This window comes from Salmo salar, chromosome 06, assembly GCF_965601325.2.
Source record: "Salmo salar chromosome 06, fSalSal1, whole genome shotgun sequence".
Lineage (NCBI taxonomy): Eukaryota > Metazoa > Chordata > Actinopteri > Salmoniformes > Salmonidae > Salmo > Salmo salar.
In genome coordinates this window covers 17,855,530-17,869,617 of record NC_138296.1, presented here as the reverse complement: position 1 = coordinate 17,869,617, position 14,088 = coordinate 17,855,530, and the positions used below count along the sequence as shown (strand labels likewise).

The window sequence follows — 14,088 nt, the reverse complement described above, 5'->3', positions numbered from 1 at the left end:
CGGATAAGTAGGATATATCAAACCACCAATTCAATGATCAACACAGGAGTATACATAAACTGAAGGCCAAATATACTCACCAACTCCAGCTCTATTGGACGACACAACTCCAACAAACATTCTGTCCTTGAACACAGCAGCAGCACTGCTCTGATCTGACGGGACCGTGTAGTGTTTGTTGAGGTATCTCTGGATGCTGCTCAGGGGTTCCTGGGGCACCATGTGTAACCTGTACTGGCTGAAGGCCGAGGGAAGGTAGGCATGCTCTCTGTCCGAGCTGCAGATGATCACGAGCCTGTAGTCTTTCCTGCTCTGCATTTTAATTCGCTGGAAAAAGCTCTCCACCTTGGAGCTGACTTCGTAGCTCAACTGATCGCCGTAGAGCATGGTGTAAATCTTCTTTCCTCTGTAGCCGGCAGTGAGGCAGCGTCTGAGGAACAGCTCCACCTGCTCGTAAGGCGTGGAGGAGTTGCACAGTAGGACCTCGTCGTATGTGGGCAGCGGCTCGTGTTTGCTGCTCATGTAAATGGAGATACAAGACGACAGGATCTCGTCGTGTGGGGAAACTATGAGGTTTGGACTTCCGATAGCCAGGCCCTTGGGTATCAATCTTTCAATGCTTTTGTATTTCTTCTCATCAGTCATGTCTCCTTCATTCTCATCACCTATGTTGGCCAGAATATCTAGCAGTCTTCCGAAGCTTTGGATGTCGAGAGTGTCTGGGAGGAAACACTTCATGTCTCTCATGTAGGCGTTCCACATCAAGTCCAACTTTCCTGAGTCGCTAATGTGCTCCACAAGACTTGGACGATTGTCTGAAGAGAGATTCAACTCTCCAATGAAATCCAGACCTCCCTGTACACCGCTCGGCACCTCAACAAAAGTCTGGAAGTCAATGTCCTCATTTTGCACAAGTGGGTTAGTGAGGATCTCGTATTGCAGTATGTGCCAGGTTTGCCTAAGATCGGAAGCTGTGCAGTTGGGTTTGACGAAGGAGAGCATCATGAGAACTTGGTCCTCCAAATTCGACACATTCTGCTGAGTCAGCTTACTGCACAGGTATACGATCTGCTCAGCGGTGTAGTAGTTCAGGTAGTAATTGTGGGATCTCTGTTTGTCCATGAAGTCGTTCCAGTACTTCAGACACTTCTCCATCTTCCTGCACAGCTCGGGAAGCTGCTCCACGATGCTGCCCTCCACTATTATCACACTGACAACGCTGCCAAGGTTGAAGTCCATGATGATGCCGGCATCTTGGCTGAGGGAACTACTGTTGATGTTGGCCTCCCAGTGTCTGAACAGGGGGTTCCCTGCCGTGAACAGGGCAATGAATGCCACAGCTAGCCTCTGGACACTGGCGAAAACCTGAGGAAAAGAACCCAAAGTGAATCCTTGTTTATAATGGCACATACCAAATGCTCCTCTCTTCTATTACTATTTGACTACCAAGCTCACCTTGAAGAAGAGGCTTCAACCTTAACTGACATGCATGGTTAAAGAAAAGGTTAAATTAAAGAAAGAAAAATACTACAGTACCTCCGCAAACTGGTCCACCTCACACTGGCCTTGGTCCCCTTTCCCAGACATGAGCATGAGTTTGTTCTGCAGTTCCCTCAGGTCCTCCAGGGAGTAACGGCGCATCTCATGGCCCTCCTCGTGCTCCTCTGGGATTTGCAGTTTCAGGGCAGTGTCCAGGCTCAACTGGAAGGACAAAAAGAAAAAATTATGTTGAAGCATGGCACTGTAGAACTATGACATAATAATTCTACTCCACTGAAGTATCATTCTACACACTGGAGTGGTAAACGTTTTAACCGAACTTCAAAGCATCGGTAAGCAGTTGGAACAAAGTCCTGGCTAAAATGAACATGAGTAAGAGCTGATACTTTTAAAGATGGTTGAAACTAACTGTATATTCTATGGATTGTTGTTCAGGCCTACCTTCTTTTGGTTCTGGGCACTGATGATGTAGATTCCTTTACTGTTGATGGCTGATGCTAAGGAGAGAGAGGATAGTTCCACAGATCCATGGCTGTCCTTCACAGTCTTCAACCACTCCAGGTGGCGCGCTGTGTCACACTGCAATAAGGACATTCACAGTCAGGTAGTTTTCCACTTTTAAATGGACAGTTGACTTTGAAGTTTTGGCTTATTTAAGGTAGGTTGAAAGTAAGTTAAATATCATAAAACTTCGTCACCAGCTTCTTTGGGAGGTTGTTGTCATTGTCCAATGCCCTCCACAGCTTCTTCAGCACCTCCTTGAAGGCCTGGAAACCGGAGTCTGGCTTCAGTTCGTACAACATCGGAGAGTAACCCAGGACAGCATCATGGAAACAGGCCACACGGTCCACGTCGAGGTCATTCTCCCCAGCAGAGATGGAAGCCAAGTCAACAAACACTTTAAGCTCGTTGATATCTGGAATAGAGCACAACAGACTGATTAATCCAATAGCACTACATTTATCCCACAATGGGTAATTGTGCAGACAAGCAGTTCAGATACAGTATAACAAATAACATGAGACCTCATAATAATCACATGAAATATAATTACACGAAACATGACTGTCTATTTTCAATAGATACAGTTAGTGACTGATTACTGACAGGTTACCCTCTTGAAGGTAAAGATGATCACCCCATTTACCTTCAAGAGCCTCTTTAACCCAGATGACAAAGTTTTTCCTGAGGCCGAGTTCCTGGAGACACAGTCTGCGGGGCTCTGTGATGTCCACCAGAACCAGCTTTGTCTGCATCAGGTCATTGTCAATACGATCCAGGTGCTCCCTCTTAAAGTCCTCATGCGTCTGACAACAGAGAAATACAGAATTTGTTTGAGTATTGTTTGTTCTACCAGTACTTGGCTTCTGATTGGCTGAAAGGTTTAATACACAGTTTAGTTCCATACAGAAAACCAAACACACATCCTGGCAATGTTAGCTTCAGATAACTTTGGCCGGGATTCAAACAAATCACACTACGCCGACAGCGCCCCTGACAATGTCCTTGACATTCTACGAGATAATATTTATGGTAAACGTCACGGGTGTCAGCTCAAACGCAAATTACCTTTTTAAATTCAAGTGTTGCGCGACATAGGCACAATGCAGTTTGTTCGCTAGCTAGCATTAATTTGTAAAACCAACTTTTGACGAGCACTGTCATTTTCAGCAGTGGTGGCCAGGACAGTGGTGGCTAGAAAGCTGATACAATGTTGCCTAGTGGCAAAAGAAAACTTGCTAACATTTTCTGTTTGAGCGGTAGCTTAGGACAGTTGGCTGGCTAGAATAAGTTTATTACCAAAGTAACAAGCTATCTAGCTACGTCAGTGAATGTGCACAAAACAAGATGACATTTGTTTTAAACCTGTGATAAATAAATGAAACGGAAATTCACACCAACTCACAACTTCTAGCAGTGTCTGCAGGACTTGGAAGTTGCCTTGAAGGTTGAGCGTCTGCTTGACCAACATGATGACCTGAGCAGACTCCACAGCCAGGTGAAGCTCGTGGTACTGCTCAATCTGCTGCACCCTTCTCTGGATCCACTGTTTGTTATCCGACTTGTCGTTTCTGCACATGATATCAAAGTCCTGCGCCAGCTCTTCGTACTTGCCCCTGTAGGCCTTGAAGAGAGTATCGACCTCTTCAAGCCGAAGGCTGCCGTTCTTCAGGCATTTGTAGATCTCATCGTACTTCGCGTAGCAAGGAAGAAAAATATTGCTGTGTATCTCGACTGGTCCTACAAAGTAGTCAACCGATTCCTCAGGTTCTTCATGGTCATAGTCTTCATCATATGTACCTCTTCTGGCAAGGTCTCGGGCCTGTTTCTCCCAGCACAACTTGAAGATGTGGCTGTCTTTAAATCTGTGCAGAACCTCTGCCATCTCTCTCACGTCGTCCTCAAGTTCGAAGAAGGTGACTACACCGGCCGTTGGAGAAGAGAGTTGGTCGAATGGATGGACCTCCATGAATTGGTCAAGGGTCATTGCTTCAATGTTGGTCTGTAGGTTTGCTTCCAAGCCTTCAAATTGAACTGCAAGAGAGGGATTAAGCATGAAAACGATTAGGACCACTGATCAGACTGGCCAAACGCAACCTTCCCTCAAAAGATTTTACTTTCATTCACCCATTTGACTTCTCACAAACACAGACCTGCGTAGCAGCTTTGTGTGGATCTTTGACCGAATACACACACAAACACACCTACCTACGACATGTTCCTGTAGTTTGCGGCTCATGGTAAGCAGGACTTCCACCAGCTCCTTCTCATGGTAGACAGCTTTCACCTCCTCCTGCCTACACATTAGCAGCCTTTTCATGGGGGCGCTGTCCTTGTAGCGCTCATTCTCCGAAAGACAGTCTGCATTTAGATCAAAACACACATTTAATAAGCAAACAGCACTAAGACTAATAAAAAAAGACAGCCTTTATCAATATTATGAAATCCTTTCATATGAACAAAGAACTTGGGTTGCAAAATTATGGAAACGTTCCAAAAGTTTGATTATAATTTTTTTAAATCCCGGATGGGGAATTGCCAGTTGAAAGAATCTTCCAAACAGGATTTCTGAAAAAGATGGAAATGTAAGGGACGTTTTCAACCCTAAAAAGCACAACCTCCCATTACCTATTTTCAGCAGCTCTGTGAAAGTATCCCTCTTCTCCAAGACGGAGTTGAGCAGTTTGATGCGGATGTTTCCGTGGACCAGCTGGTTGGAGATGGCAGTGAAGGACGAGATAGCTACGGCCATCCTGTCCCTGGCTTCTTCAGAGAGCTGCTCAATCAGCTTTTTATCTGCACCTAAAACCACATAGGATTTGCATTACAATATGGGGTAAAAGCAGCTGGATACTGAAACAAGATGGGTTAAATGCTTGATACAGTTACAGGACTCTCAATTTGAAACCAGAAAAGTCTAATTGAGATCACAAAAACTATTATAAACACAACATACATTTGAACTCCAAAAACATCACCAGGACTGGGACACAATGATGGCCAAAGACCGCCAGAAGAGGGGAGTCTTTCAGCACTGGGGCGGCAGGTAGCCTAGTGGTTAGACCGTTGGTCCAGTAACCGAAAGGTTGCTGGATCGAATCCCTGAGCTGACAAGGTAAAAATCTAACGTTCTGCCTCTGAGCAAGGCCCACTGTTCCCCGGTAGGCTGTCATTGTAAATAAGAATTTGTTCTTAACTGGCTTGCCTAGTTAAATAAAGGTTTAAAAATATATATATATATTATGTAAAAACCATACGGCAGACATAATTATCATGCAATCGGACCATACACTAAAACAGGCAAATAGACTGATTAAAGAACAGTAAATAGACTGATGGAAGTACCGTGTAGATGGAAAATGTTCTTAGCGGCTGTCCAGGAGAGCAGGTGTTGAAAAACCACGTCATCTTCTTCGTGGTAATCACCATGCTCATCTCTCGGCCAGGACTTCTGGATGATGGCTGAGATGAGTTTACCAAACTTCCAGTTGATCTTCAACCGGTCAAAGAGTTTACCCTCGGACTTGCTCTGTGTAAGAAAAAAAAACATTTAAGAGATTGAGATCTATACAGGATATGAATTCCTAAAATAAGAGATTAGGTTTATGTCCTAGCCAACTTCTTCATCAAGGCTTATTTTCCATTTCATTCAGAAGTGGTTCAGTTTAATATGCTTTAATATGCTTATAAAAGGTCATTATACAGTACCAGTTAAAAGTTTGGACACAAACTCATTCAAGTTTTTTTTTTTTACTATTTTCTACATTGTAAAATAATAGTGAAGACATCAAAACTATGAAATAACATAAGGAATCATGTAGTAACCAAAAAAAAGTGTTCAACAAATCGAAATAGATCTTAAATTTGAGATTCTTCAAAGTAGCCACCCTTTGCCTTGATGACAGCTTTGCACACTCTTGGCATTCTCTCAACCAGCTTCATGAGGAATGATTTTCCAGTCTTGAAGGAGTTCCCACATATGATGAGCACTTCTTGACTACTTTTCCTTCACTCTGCAGTCCAACTCATCCTAAACCATCTCAAAAGGCTTGAGGTCGGGTGATTGTGGAGGCCAGGTCATCTGATGCAGCACTCCATCACTCTCCTTGGTCAAATAGCCCTTACATAGCCTGTGTTGTGGGTCATTGTCCTGTTGAAAAACAAATTATAGTCCCACTAAGCACAAACCAGATGGGATGACGTATCGCTGCAGAATTCGGTGGTAGCCATGCTGGTTAAGTGTGCCTTGAATTCTAAATAAATCACAGACAGTGTCACCAGCAAAGCATCCCCACACCATTACACTTCCTCCTCCATGCTTCACGGTGGTAACCACACATGCGGAGATCATCCATTCACCTACTCTGCGTCTCCCAAAGACACGGCGGTTGGAACCAAAAATCTCAAATTTGGACTCATTAGACCAAAGGACAGATTTCCACCAGTCAAATGTCCATTGCTCGTGTTTATTGGACCAGCAAGTCTCTTCTTATTATTGGTGTCCTTTAGTAGTGGTTTCTTTGCAGAAATTTGACCATGAAGGCCTGATGCACGCAGTCTCCTCTGAACAGTTGATGTTGAGATGTGTCGTTACTTGAACTCTATGAAGCATTTACATGGGCTGCAATCTGAAGTGTAACACTGGGTCTTCCGTTCCTGTGGCGGTCCTCATGAGAGCCAGTTTCATCATCGCGATTGATGGTTTTTGCGCTTCATGGTTTTCCAGATTGACTGACCTTCGTGTCTTAAAGTAATGATGGACTGTCGTTTCTCTTTGCTTATTTGAGCAGTTCTTGACAAATATGGACTTGGCATTTGACCAAATAGGGCTATCTTCTGTATACCACCCCTACCTTGTCACAACACAACTGTTTGGCTCAAACGCATTAACTTGTTATGGATAGGGGGCAGTATTTTCACGGCCGGATAAAAAACATACCCGGTTTAATCTGATTATTACTCCTGCCCAGAAACTAGAATATGTGAGTATAACAGAACTCATTTGGCAGGCCAAAACCTGAGAAGATTCCAAACAGGAAGCGCCCTCTCTGTCCATTTCTTGGCCTTCTTGATCATCTCTATCCAAAACAGGGGATCTCTGCTGTAACGTGACATTTTCTAACGCTCCCATAGGCTCTCAGAAGGCGCCAGAACGTTGAATGATGACTTTGCAGGCCATGGCTGAAAAACAGTAGCGCATTTGGTAAGTGGTCGATCTGAGAACAATGAGACTGACGCGCGCGTGCACGAGAAGAGTCCATTTTAGATTTTTAGTCTTTGAACGAAAACAGGGTTTCCCGGTCGGAATATTATCGCTTTTTTACGAGAAAAATGGCATAAAAATTGATTTTAAACAGCGTTTGACATGCTTCGAAGTACGGTAATGGAATATTTTTAATTTTTTTGTCACGAAACGCGCCGGGCGCGTCACCCTTCGTATAGTGTCTTGAACGCACAACAAAACGCCGCTATTTGGATATAACTATGGATTATTTGGAACCAAACCAACATTTGTTATTGAAGTAGAAGTCCTGGGAGTGCATTCTGACGAAGAACAGCAAAGGTAATCCAATTTTTCTTATAGTAAATCTGAGTTTGGTGAGTACCAAACTTGGTGGGTGTCAAAATAGCTAGCCCGTGATGGCGAGCTATCTACTCAGAATATTGCAAAATGTGCTTTCACCGAAAAGCTATTTTAAAATTGGACACCGCGATTGCATAAAGGAGTTCTGTATCTATAATTCTTAAAATAATTGTTATGTTTTTTGTGAACGTTTATCATGAGTAATTTAGTAAATTCACCGGAAGTGTTTGGTGGGAATGCTAGTTCTGAACGTCACATGCTAATGTAAAAAGCTGGTTTTTGATATAAATATGAACTTGATTGAACAAAACATGCATGTATTGTATAACACAATGTCCTAGGAGTGTCATCTGATGAAGATCAAAGGTTAGTGCTGCATTTAGCTGTGGTTTTGTTTTTTGTGACATTATATGCTAGCTTGAAAAATGGGTGTCTGATTATTTCGGGCTGGGTACTCTGCTGACATAATCTAATGTTTTTCTTTCGCTGTAAAGCCTTTTTGAAATCGGACAGTGTGGTTAGATAAAGGAGAGTCTTGTCTTTAAAATGGTGTAAAATAGTCATATGTTTGAAAAATTGAAGTTTTAGGATTTTTTAGGAATTTGTATTTCGCGCCACGCCTATCATTGGATATTGGAGCAGGTGTTCCGCTAGCGGAACGTCTAGATGTAAGAGGTTAAGAAGGAAAGAAATTCCACAAATTAACTTTTATCAAGGCACTTCTGTTAATTGAAATGCATTCCAGGTGACTACCTCATGAAGCTGGTTGAGAGAATGCCAAGAGTGTGCAAAGCTGTCATTAAGGCAAAGGGTGGCTACTTTGATAAATCTCAAATATGTTTTCATTGTTTAACACTTTTTTGGTTACTAAATGATTCCATGTGTTATTTCATAGTTTTGATGTCTTCAGTATTATTCTACTGTAGAATAATAGTGCAAATAAAGAAAAACCCTGAAATGAGTAGGTTTGTCCAAACTTGACTGGTATTCTATATTGAATCTGTATTTAAGTAAAGTGTTACCATGAGTCTACTTACCTGGCACAGTGAGGTGACAGCTTCCAGGGCACATTTCTCTATACTCTTGGCTACGTGAGGGTGAGATTCATTCAGGACCTCAATCTTCGAACAGTAGATCTCTATCTGATCCAGAGGAGACTCCTAGAAATGCAGAAAATGTATTTCAGTCATTTCACCAATGGCTATTTCAGTCAGGTCTCAATTGTACTATATGTGTGGCCGTTTCATACCTGTTTCAGTTTGCCCTCCAAGTCCCTAGTGAAAGTTTGTCTCCATTCTTTTGTGAAATCGTCATTGGCGAACTTGAGAGAGATTATGTTATTCCACATCTGGCAAATAAAAAAAGAGCATCAGTAAGTTAGTAAAAAAAACAAAAAGATAGAAATACACAAAAAGAAAAGAAAATTCATGGTCATGATTTGCACAACAAAAATAAATCATTTTCTCCTCACCTCTATCTCTGTGGTGACACTGACACTGAGGTACAAGGTGGCCACACTCCTGGCCAGCAACCGGTCTCTGAAGGTTTTGCCGATCCAGGATCTGACGATCACCATCGCCTCGGATAGCAGCTCCAGCTCCTTGGCATGCCTATGCTCTCTTTCCACATCCTTAGTGGCCTTGAAAAGGAATGATAAGTTATTTCCATCCTTTTTCGGAAATGTCTCAACCATAGCAATTTGCCTGGAACACTGACGGGTACACTCAATATGGCCGCCGGTCCACCCATCACAGGAAATTGACTTAAATGGGAATGTCCGTTCTAGTAAATATTTTTCTATAGTCTGAAGTAGTCGGCTGTACCTGCACCAAAACTCTGGTATTTCTCCTTTTAGAGCTTGTTCTCCATCTTCTTTTTAAATAGTGAACCAACATGTTTTAGCACTTTTATTTCCCCGACTTGATCAAAACTCGTTTTCTCATGCTCTCTCTTATCGCTCTGCAGCAGACATATAGTGAGAAATATGTTTGGAACATCGAATCGCAATAAAGAATCATGATACATATAGAATCCCAATACATATCGTACCGGCACCTATGTATTATGATAATATAGTATTGTGACGTCCCTGAAAATTCCCAGAAATACAAGATAGTGGTCAGATTCAAAGACGTGTTGTTAATGTATTTTCTGTTTAATAAATAACTTTCATATCTAAAGATATGATATCTGAAGACACTGAAGCAGCAAACGTTGTGGAAATTAATGTGTGTCATTCTCAAAACTTTTGGCCACGACTGTACTTGATCTCTACATACCTGTTTCTCAAAGGCCCGGGCAAACTCGGATACGGAGACAACCATGTTCATGCATGCCACAGGGATGTCTGTGAAGTTCTGAGTGTAGGTTGAAGTGGACCGGACTCCTCTGCAGATCTTCTCAAAAAGTTTCACTGCAGCTGCCAAGCACTCTCTGCCATACGCCTCACTAAAACAACTGCAATCACAAAAAACAGTGGATGTTTTACAATAACTATCATCAAAGATCAAAAGGAAACGAGTGAACTAAATTAGTTACAGAAAGTCAATCACCTGTATTTCTGCTCGATGAGATTGCTTTGAATATGTGAGAGAGTGTCCGACACATACTGCAGGGCAGAAAAAACACATTGTTAAAAAACAAGTTGATTTGAAACCTTCAATGCTCTATAATACTTTTAAAAAAAAATTTGGTTTATTCGCTAGGATAGAAATAGAGGAGAGAGTATACTGAAAAAGCTGTGGGCCGGATTCAAACACATGCTGCAGGAGTATATAATATGTACTCCTATAAATACACTCCTGTGTTCTGGAGGCAGCGGCTAAGACCGCTAAACTACCATAGCCCACTTCTACAGGGCATTACTTCTTCAACTAGTTATAATAATGGATTGGATTTAGCTATATAGCACATTTACCAGTAGCTCAATGCACTTTACATACTGTGCCTTCAGAAAGTATTCACACTTCAAGATTTGTTGTGTTACAGCCTGAATTTAAAATAGATTACATTCAGATTGTCACTGGCCTACACAGAATAACCCATAATATCAAAGTGGAATTATGTTTTCAAATGTTTTACTAATGAATTAAACATGAAAAGCTGAAATGTCTTAAATCAATAAGTATTCAACCTTTTTATTATGGCAAGCCTAAATAAGTTAAGGACTAACAATTTGCTTAACAAGTCACATAATCAGTTGAAATGGAGCTAAGAACTGGCAAAATCCTAGATAAAAACCTGGTTCTGTCTGCTTTCCAACAGACACTGGGAGATTAATTCACCTTTCAGCAGGACAATAACCTAAAACACAAGGCCAAATCTACACCGGAGTTGCTTACCAAGAAGACAGTGAATGTTCCTGAATGGCCGAGTTACAGTTTTGACTTAAATCTACTTGAAAATCTATGGCAAGACCTGAAAATGGTTGTCTAGCAATGATCAACAACCAATTTGACAGAGCTACAAGATTCTAAAAATAATAAAATGGGCAAATGTTGCACAATCCAGGTGTGGAAAGCTCTTAGAGACTTACCCAGAAAGACTCACAGCTGTAATCGCTGACAAAAGTGATTCTAAAATGTATTGACACTGGCGGTTTAATACTTATCTAATCAAGATATATATTTATAAAAAATACTTCTTTATATATGTAAAAAAAAATAATTAAGTTACAATTTTGTGTAAATCGTTAACAAAATATGACAAATAAATACATTTTAATCCCATTTAGTAACAACCAAATGTGGAAAAAGTCAAGGGGTGTGAATACTTTCTAAAGGCACTGTAGTCAGGGGGGAAACTAGGGTCCAGCTCACCTGGTTGTTGCTATAGGTGACATCCTGAGGGGCCCTCAGAGTGAAGACATGGAGCAGGTCCAGCAGTTCCACGTTAATGAGGACGCTGCATTCCATCAGGTCCTCTATGGGCAACAGACACATCCAGGACCGAGACACTAGTCTGTCCATCTCAACCAGATGGCCATTGTTTTTCATGAGGTTTAACATCGCTCTAAAAAAAGGAGTGGAAAAAGGAGGGATATCAGATATCACCAATTAATATATCAACTTTTTTGGACACACCTACTCATTCAAGGGTTTTTCTTTATTTGTACTATTTTCTACATTGTAGAATAATAGTAAAGGCATCAAAACTATGAAATAACACATATGGAATCGTGTAGTAACCAAAAAAAAAGTGTTAAATCTAAATATATTTTAGATTCTTTAAAGTAGCCACCCTTTGCCTTGATGACAGCTTTGCACACTCTTGGCATTCTCTCAACCAGCTTCATGAGGAAGTCATCTGGAATGCATTTCAATTAACAGGTGTGCCTTGATAAAAGTTAATTTGTGGAATTGCATTCCATCTTAATGAGTTTGAGTCAATCAGTTGTGTTGTGACAAGATAGGAGTGGTATACAGAAGATAGCCCTATTTGGTAAAAGACCAAGTTCATATTATGGCAAGAAGAGCTCAAATAAGCAAAGAGAAATTACAGTCCATCATTACTTTAAGACATGAAGGTCAGTCAATCCGGTAAACAATCAAGCGCAAAAACAGTCAAGCGCTATGATGAAACTAACTCTCATGAGGACCGCCAGTGGAAAGGAAGACCCAGAGTTACCTCTGCTGCAGAGGATATGTTCATTAGAGTTAACTGCACCTCAGATTACAGCCCAAATAAATGCTTCAGAGTTCAAGTAACAGACACATCTCAACAACTGTTCAGAGGAGACAGCGTGAATCAGGCTTTCATGGTTGAATTGCTGAAAAGAAACCACTACTAAAGGACACCAATAAGAAGAAACTTGCTTGGGTCAAGAAACACGAGCAATGGACAAAAGACCGGTCTAATGAGTCCAAATTTGAGATTTTTGGTTCCAACTGCCGTGTCTTTGTGAGACACTGAGTAGGTGAACGGATGATCTCTGCATGTGTGGTTCCCACCGTGAAGCATGGAGTAGGAAGTGTGATGGTGTGGGGGTGCTTTGCTGGTGATACTGTCTGTGATTTATTTAGAATTCAAGGCACACTTAACCAGCATGGCTATCACAGCATTCTGCAGCGATACGTCATCCCATCTGGTTTGCGCTTAGTGGGACTATAATTTGTTTTTCAACAGGGCAATGACCCAAAACACACCTCCAGGCTGTGTAAGGGCTATTTGACCAAGGAAAGTGATGGAAGCCTGCATCAGATGACCTGGCCTCCACAATCACACGACCTCAACCCACGATGGTTTGGGATCAGTTAGACCGCAGAGTAAAGGAAAAGCAGCCAACAAGTGCTCAGCATATGTGGGAACTCCTTCAAGACTGTTGGAAAAGCATTCCAGGAGAAGTTGGTTGAGAGAATGCAAAGAGTGTTCAAATCTGTCATCAAGGCAAAGGGTGGATACTTTGAAGAATCTAAAATATATTTAGATTTGTTTAACACTTTTTTGGTTACTACATGATTCCATATGTGTTATTTCATAGTGTTGATGCCTTCACTATTATTCTACAATGTAGAAAATAGTAAAAATAAAGAAAAACCCTTGAATGAGGAGGTGTGTCCAAACTTTTGACTTGAGGTCATCCTGACTAGTTGCATCACCACCTGGTATGGTAACTGCTCCGCATCTGACTGTAAGGCGCTACAGAGGGTAGTGCGTACAGCCCAGTACATCACTGGGGCCAAGCTTCCTGCCATCCAGGATCTATATAATAGGCGGTGTCAGAGGAAAGCCCATAAAAATGTCAGAGACTCCAGTCACCCAAGTCATAGACCATTTTCTCTGCAATCGCACGGCAAGCGGTACCGGGGCACCAAGTCTAGGACCAAAAGGCTCCTTAACAGCTTCCACCCCCAAGCCATAAGACTGCTGAACAATTAATCAAATGGCCAGCCGGACTATTTACACTGACCCCCCCCTCCATTTGTTTGTACACTGCTGCTACTCACTGTTTATTATCTATGCATAGTCACTTCACCCCTACCTACATGTACAAATGACCTCAACTAACCTGTACCCCGGCACACTGACTCAGGATCGGTACCTCCTGTGTATATCCTCGTTATTGTTATAGTTTAATTTTATTTAAACTTAACTCTTCTTGAACTGCAGTGTTGGTTAAGGGCTTGTAAGTAAGCATTTCACAGTAAGGTCTACACATGTATTCGGCGCATGTGACAAATAAAGTTTGATTTGATACTGTAATTACGAAAGGCCAAACATTTAGCGTAATCAAGGACGCAAACTGATGAGGGCCCAAAAAGGTGATTTTTTTTTTTTTTCACTGAAACATGAAAGAAATCCCTGCCAGAGGGAAATGCAGGTTAACTAATTAATCAACAAAGAATTTGATCTACATGATCAGTCTCGGTGTGTAAAATAAAAAGTGGTTCATGTGAACCTAAGAAAGCAATCCAATGTTATTTGTTGCCTAGACTTTACTGCAAACAAGAAAGAACAATACACTAATATTACAGTTAGCCATGACAGCCTTTATAATAGAACGC

At 41.6% G+C, this 14,088-nt stretch overlaps 1 protein-coding gene across 3 annotated transcripts in view; it reads right to left on the bottom strand.

Annotated features, from left to right (window-relative positions):
• Positions 1-14,088, bottom strand: part of LOC106606438 (E3 ubiquitin-protein ligase rnf213-alpha) — a 75,720-nt gene that overhangs the window by 43,468 nt on the left and 18,164 nt on the right. For all 3 annotated transcript variants that reach the window (XM_014202643.3, XM_014202647.3, XM_014202644.3), the window contains 15 exons: positions 11,404-11,596; positions 10,138-10,193; positions 9,865-10,042; positions 9,057-9,224; positions 8,835-8,933; positions 8,623-8,745; positions 5,347-5,530; positions 4,630-4,803; positions 4,210-4,362; positions 3,407-4,035; positions 2,648-2,807; positions 2,199-2,416; positions 1,942-2,079; positions 1,537-1,701; positions 81-1,365 (listed from right to left, as the gene is read on the bottom strand). In XM_014202643.3, coding sequence (XP_014058118.3) covers positions 81-1,365; positions 1,537-1,701; positions 1,942-2,079; positions 2,199-2,416; positions 2,648-2,807; positions 3,407-4,035; positions 4,210-4,362; positions 4,630-4,803; positions 5,347-5,530; positions 8,623-8,745; positions 8,835-8,933; positions 9,057-9,224; positions 9,865-10,042; positions 10,138-10,193; positions 11,404-11,596 — 3,923 coding nt within the window. The remainder of the gene's footprint in view (positions 1-80; positions 1,366-1,536; positions 1,702-1,941; positions 2,080-2,198; positions 2,417-2,647; positions 2,808-3,406; positions 4,036-4,209; positions 4,363-4,629; positions 4,804-5,346; positions 5,531-8,622; positions 8,746-8,834; positions 8,934-9,056; positions 9,225-9,864; positions 10,043-10,137; positions 10,194-11,403; positions 11,597-14,088) is intronic.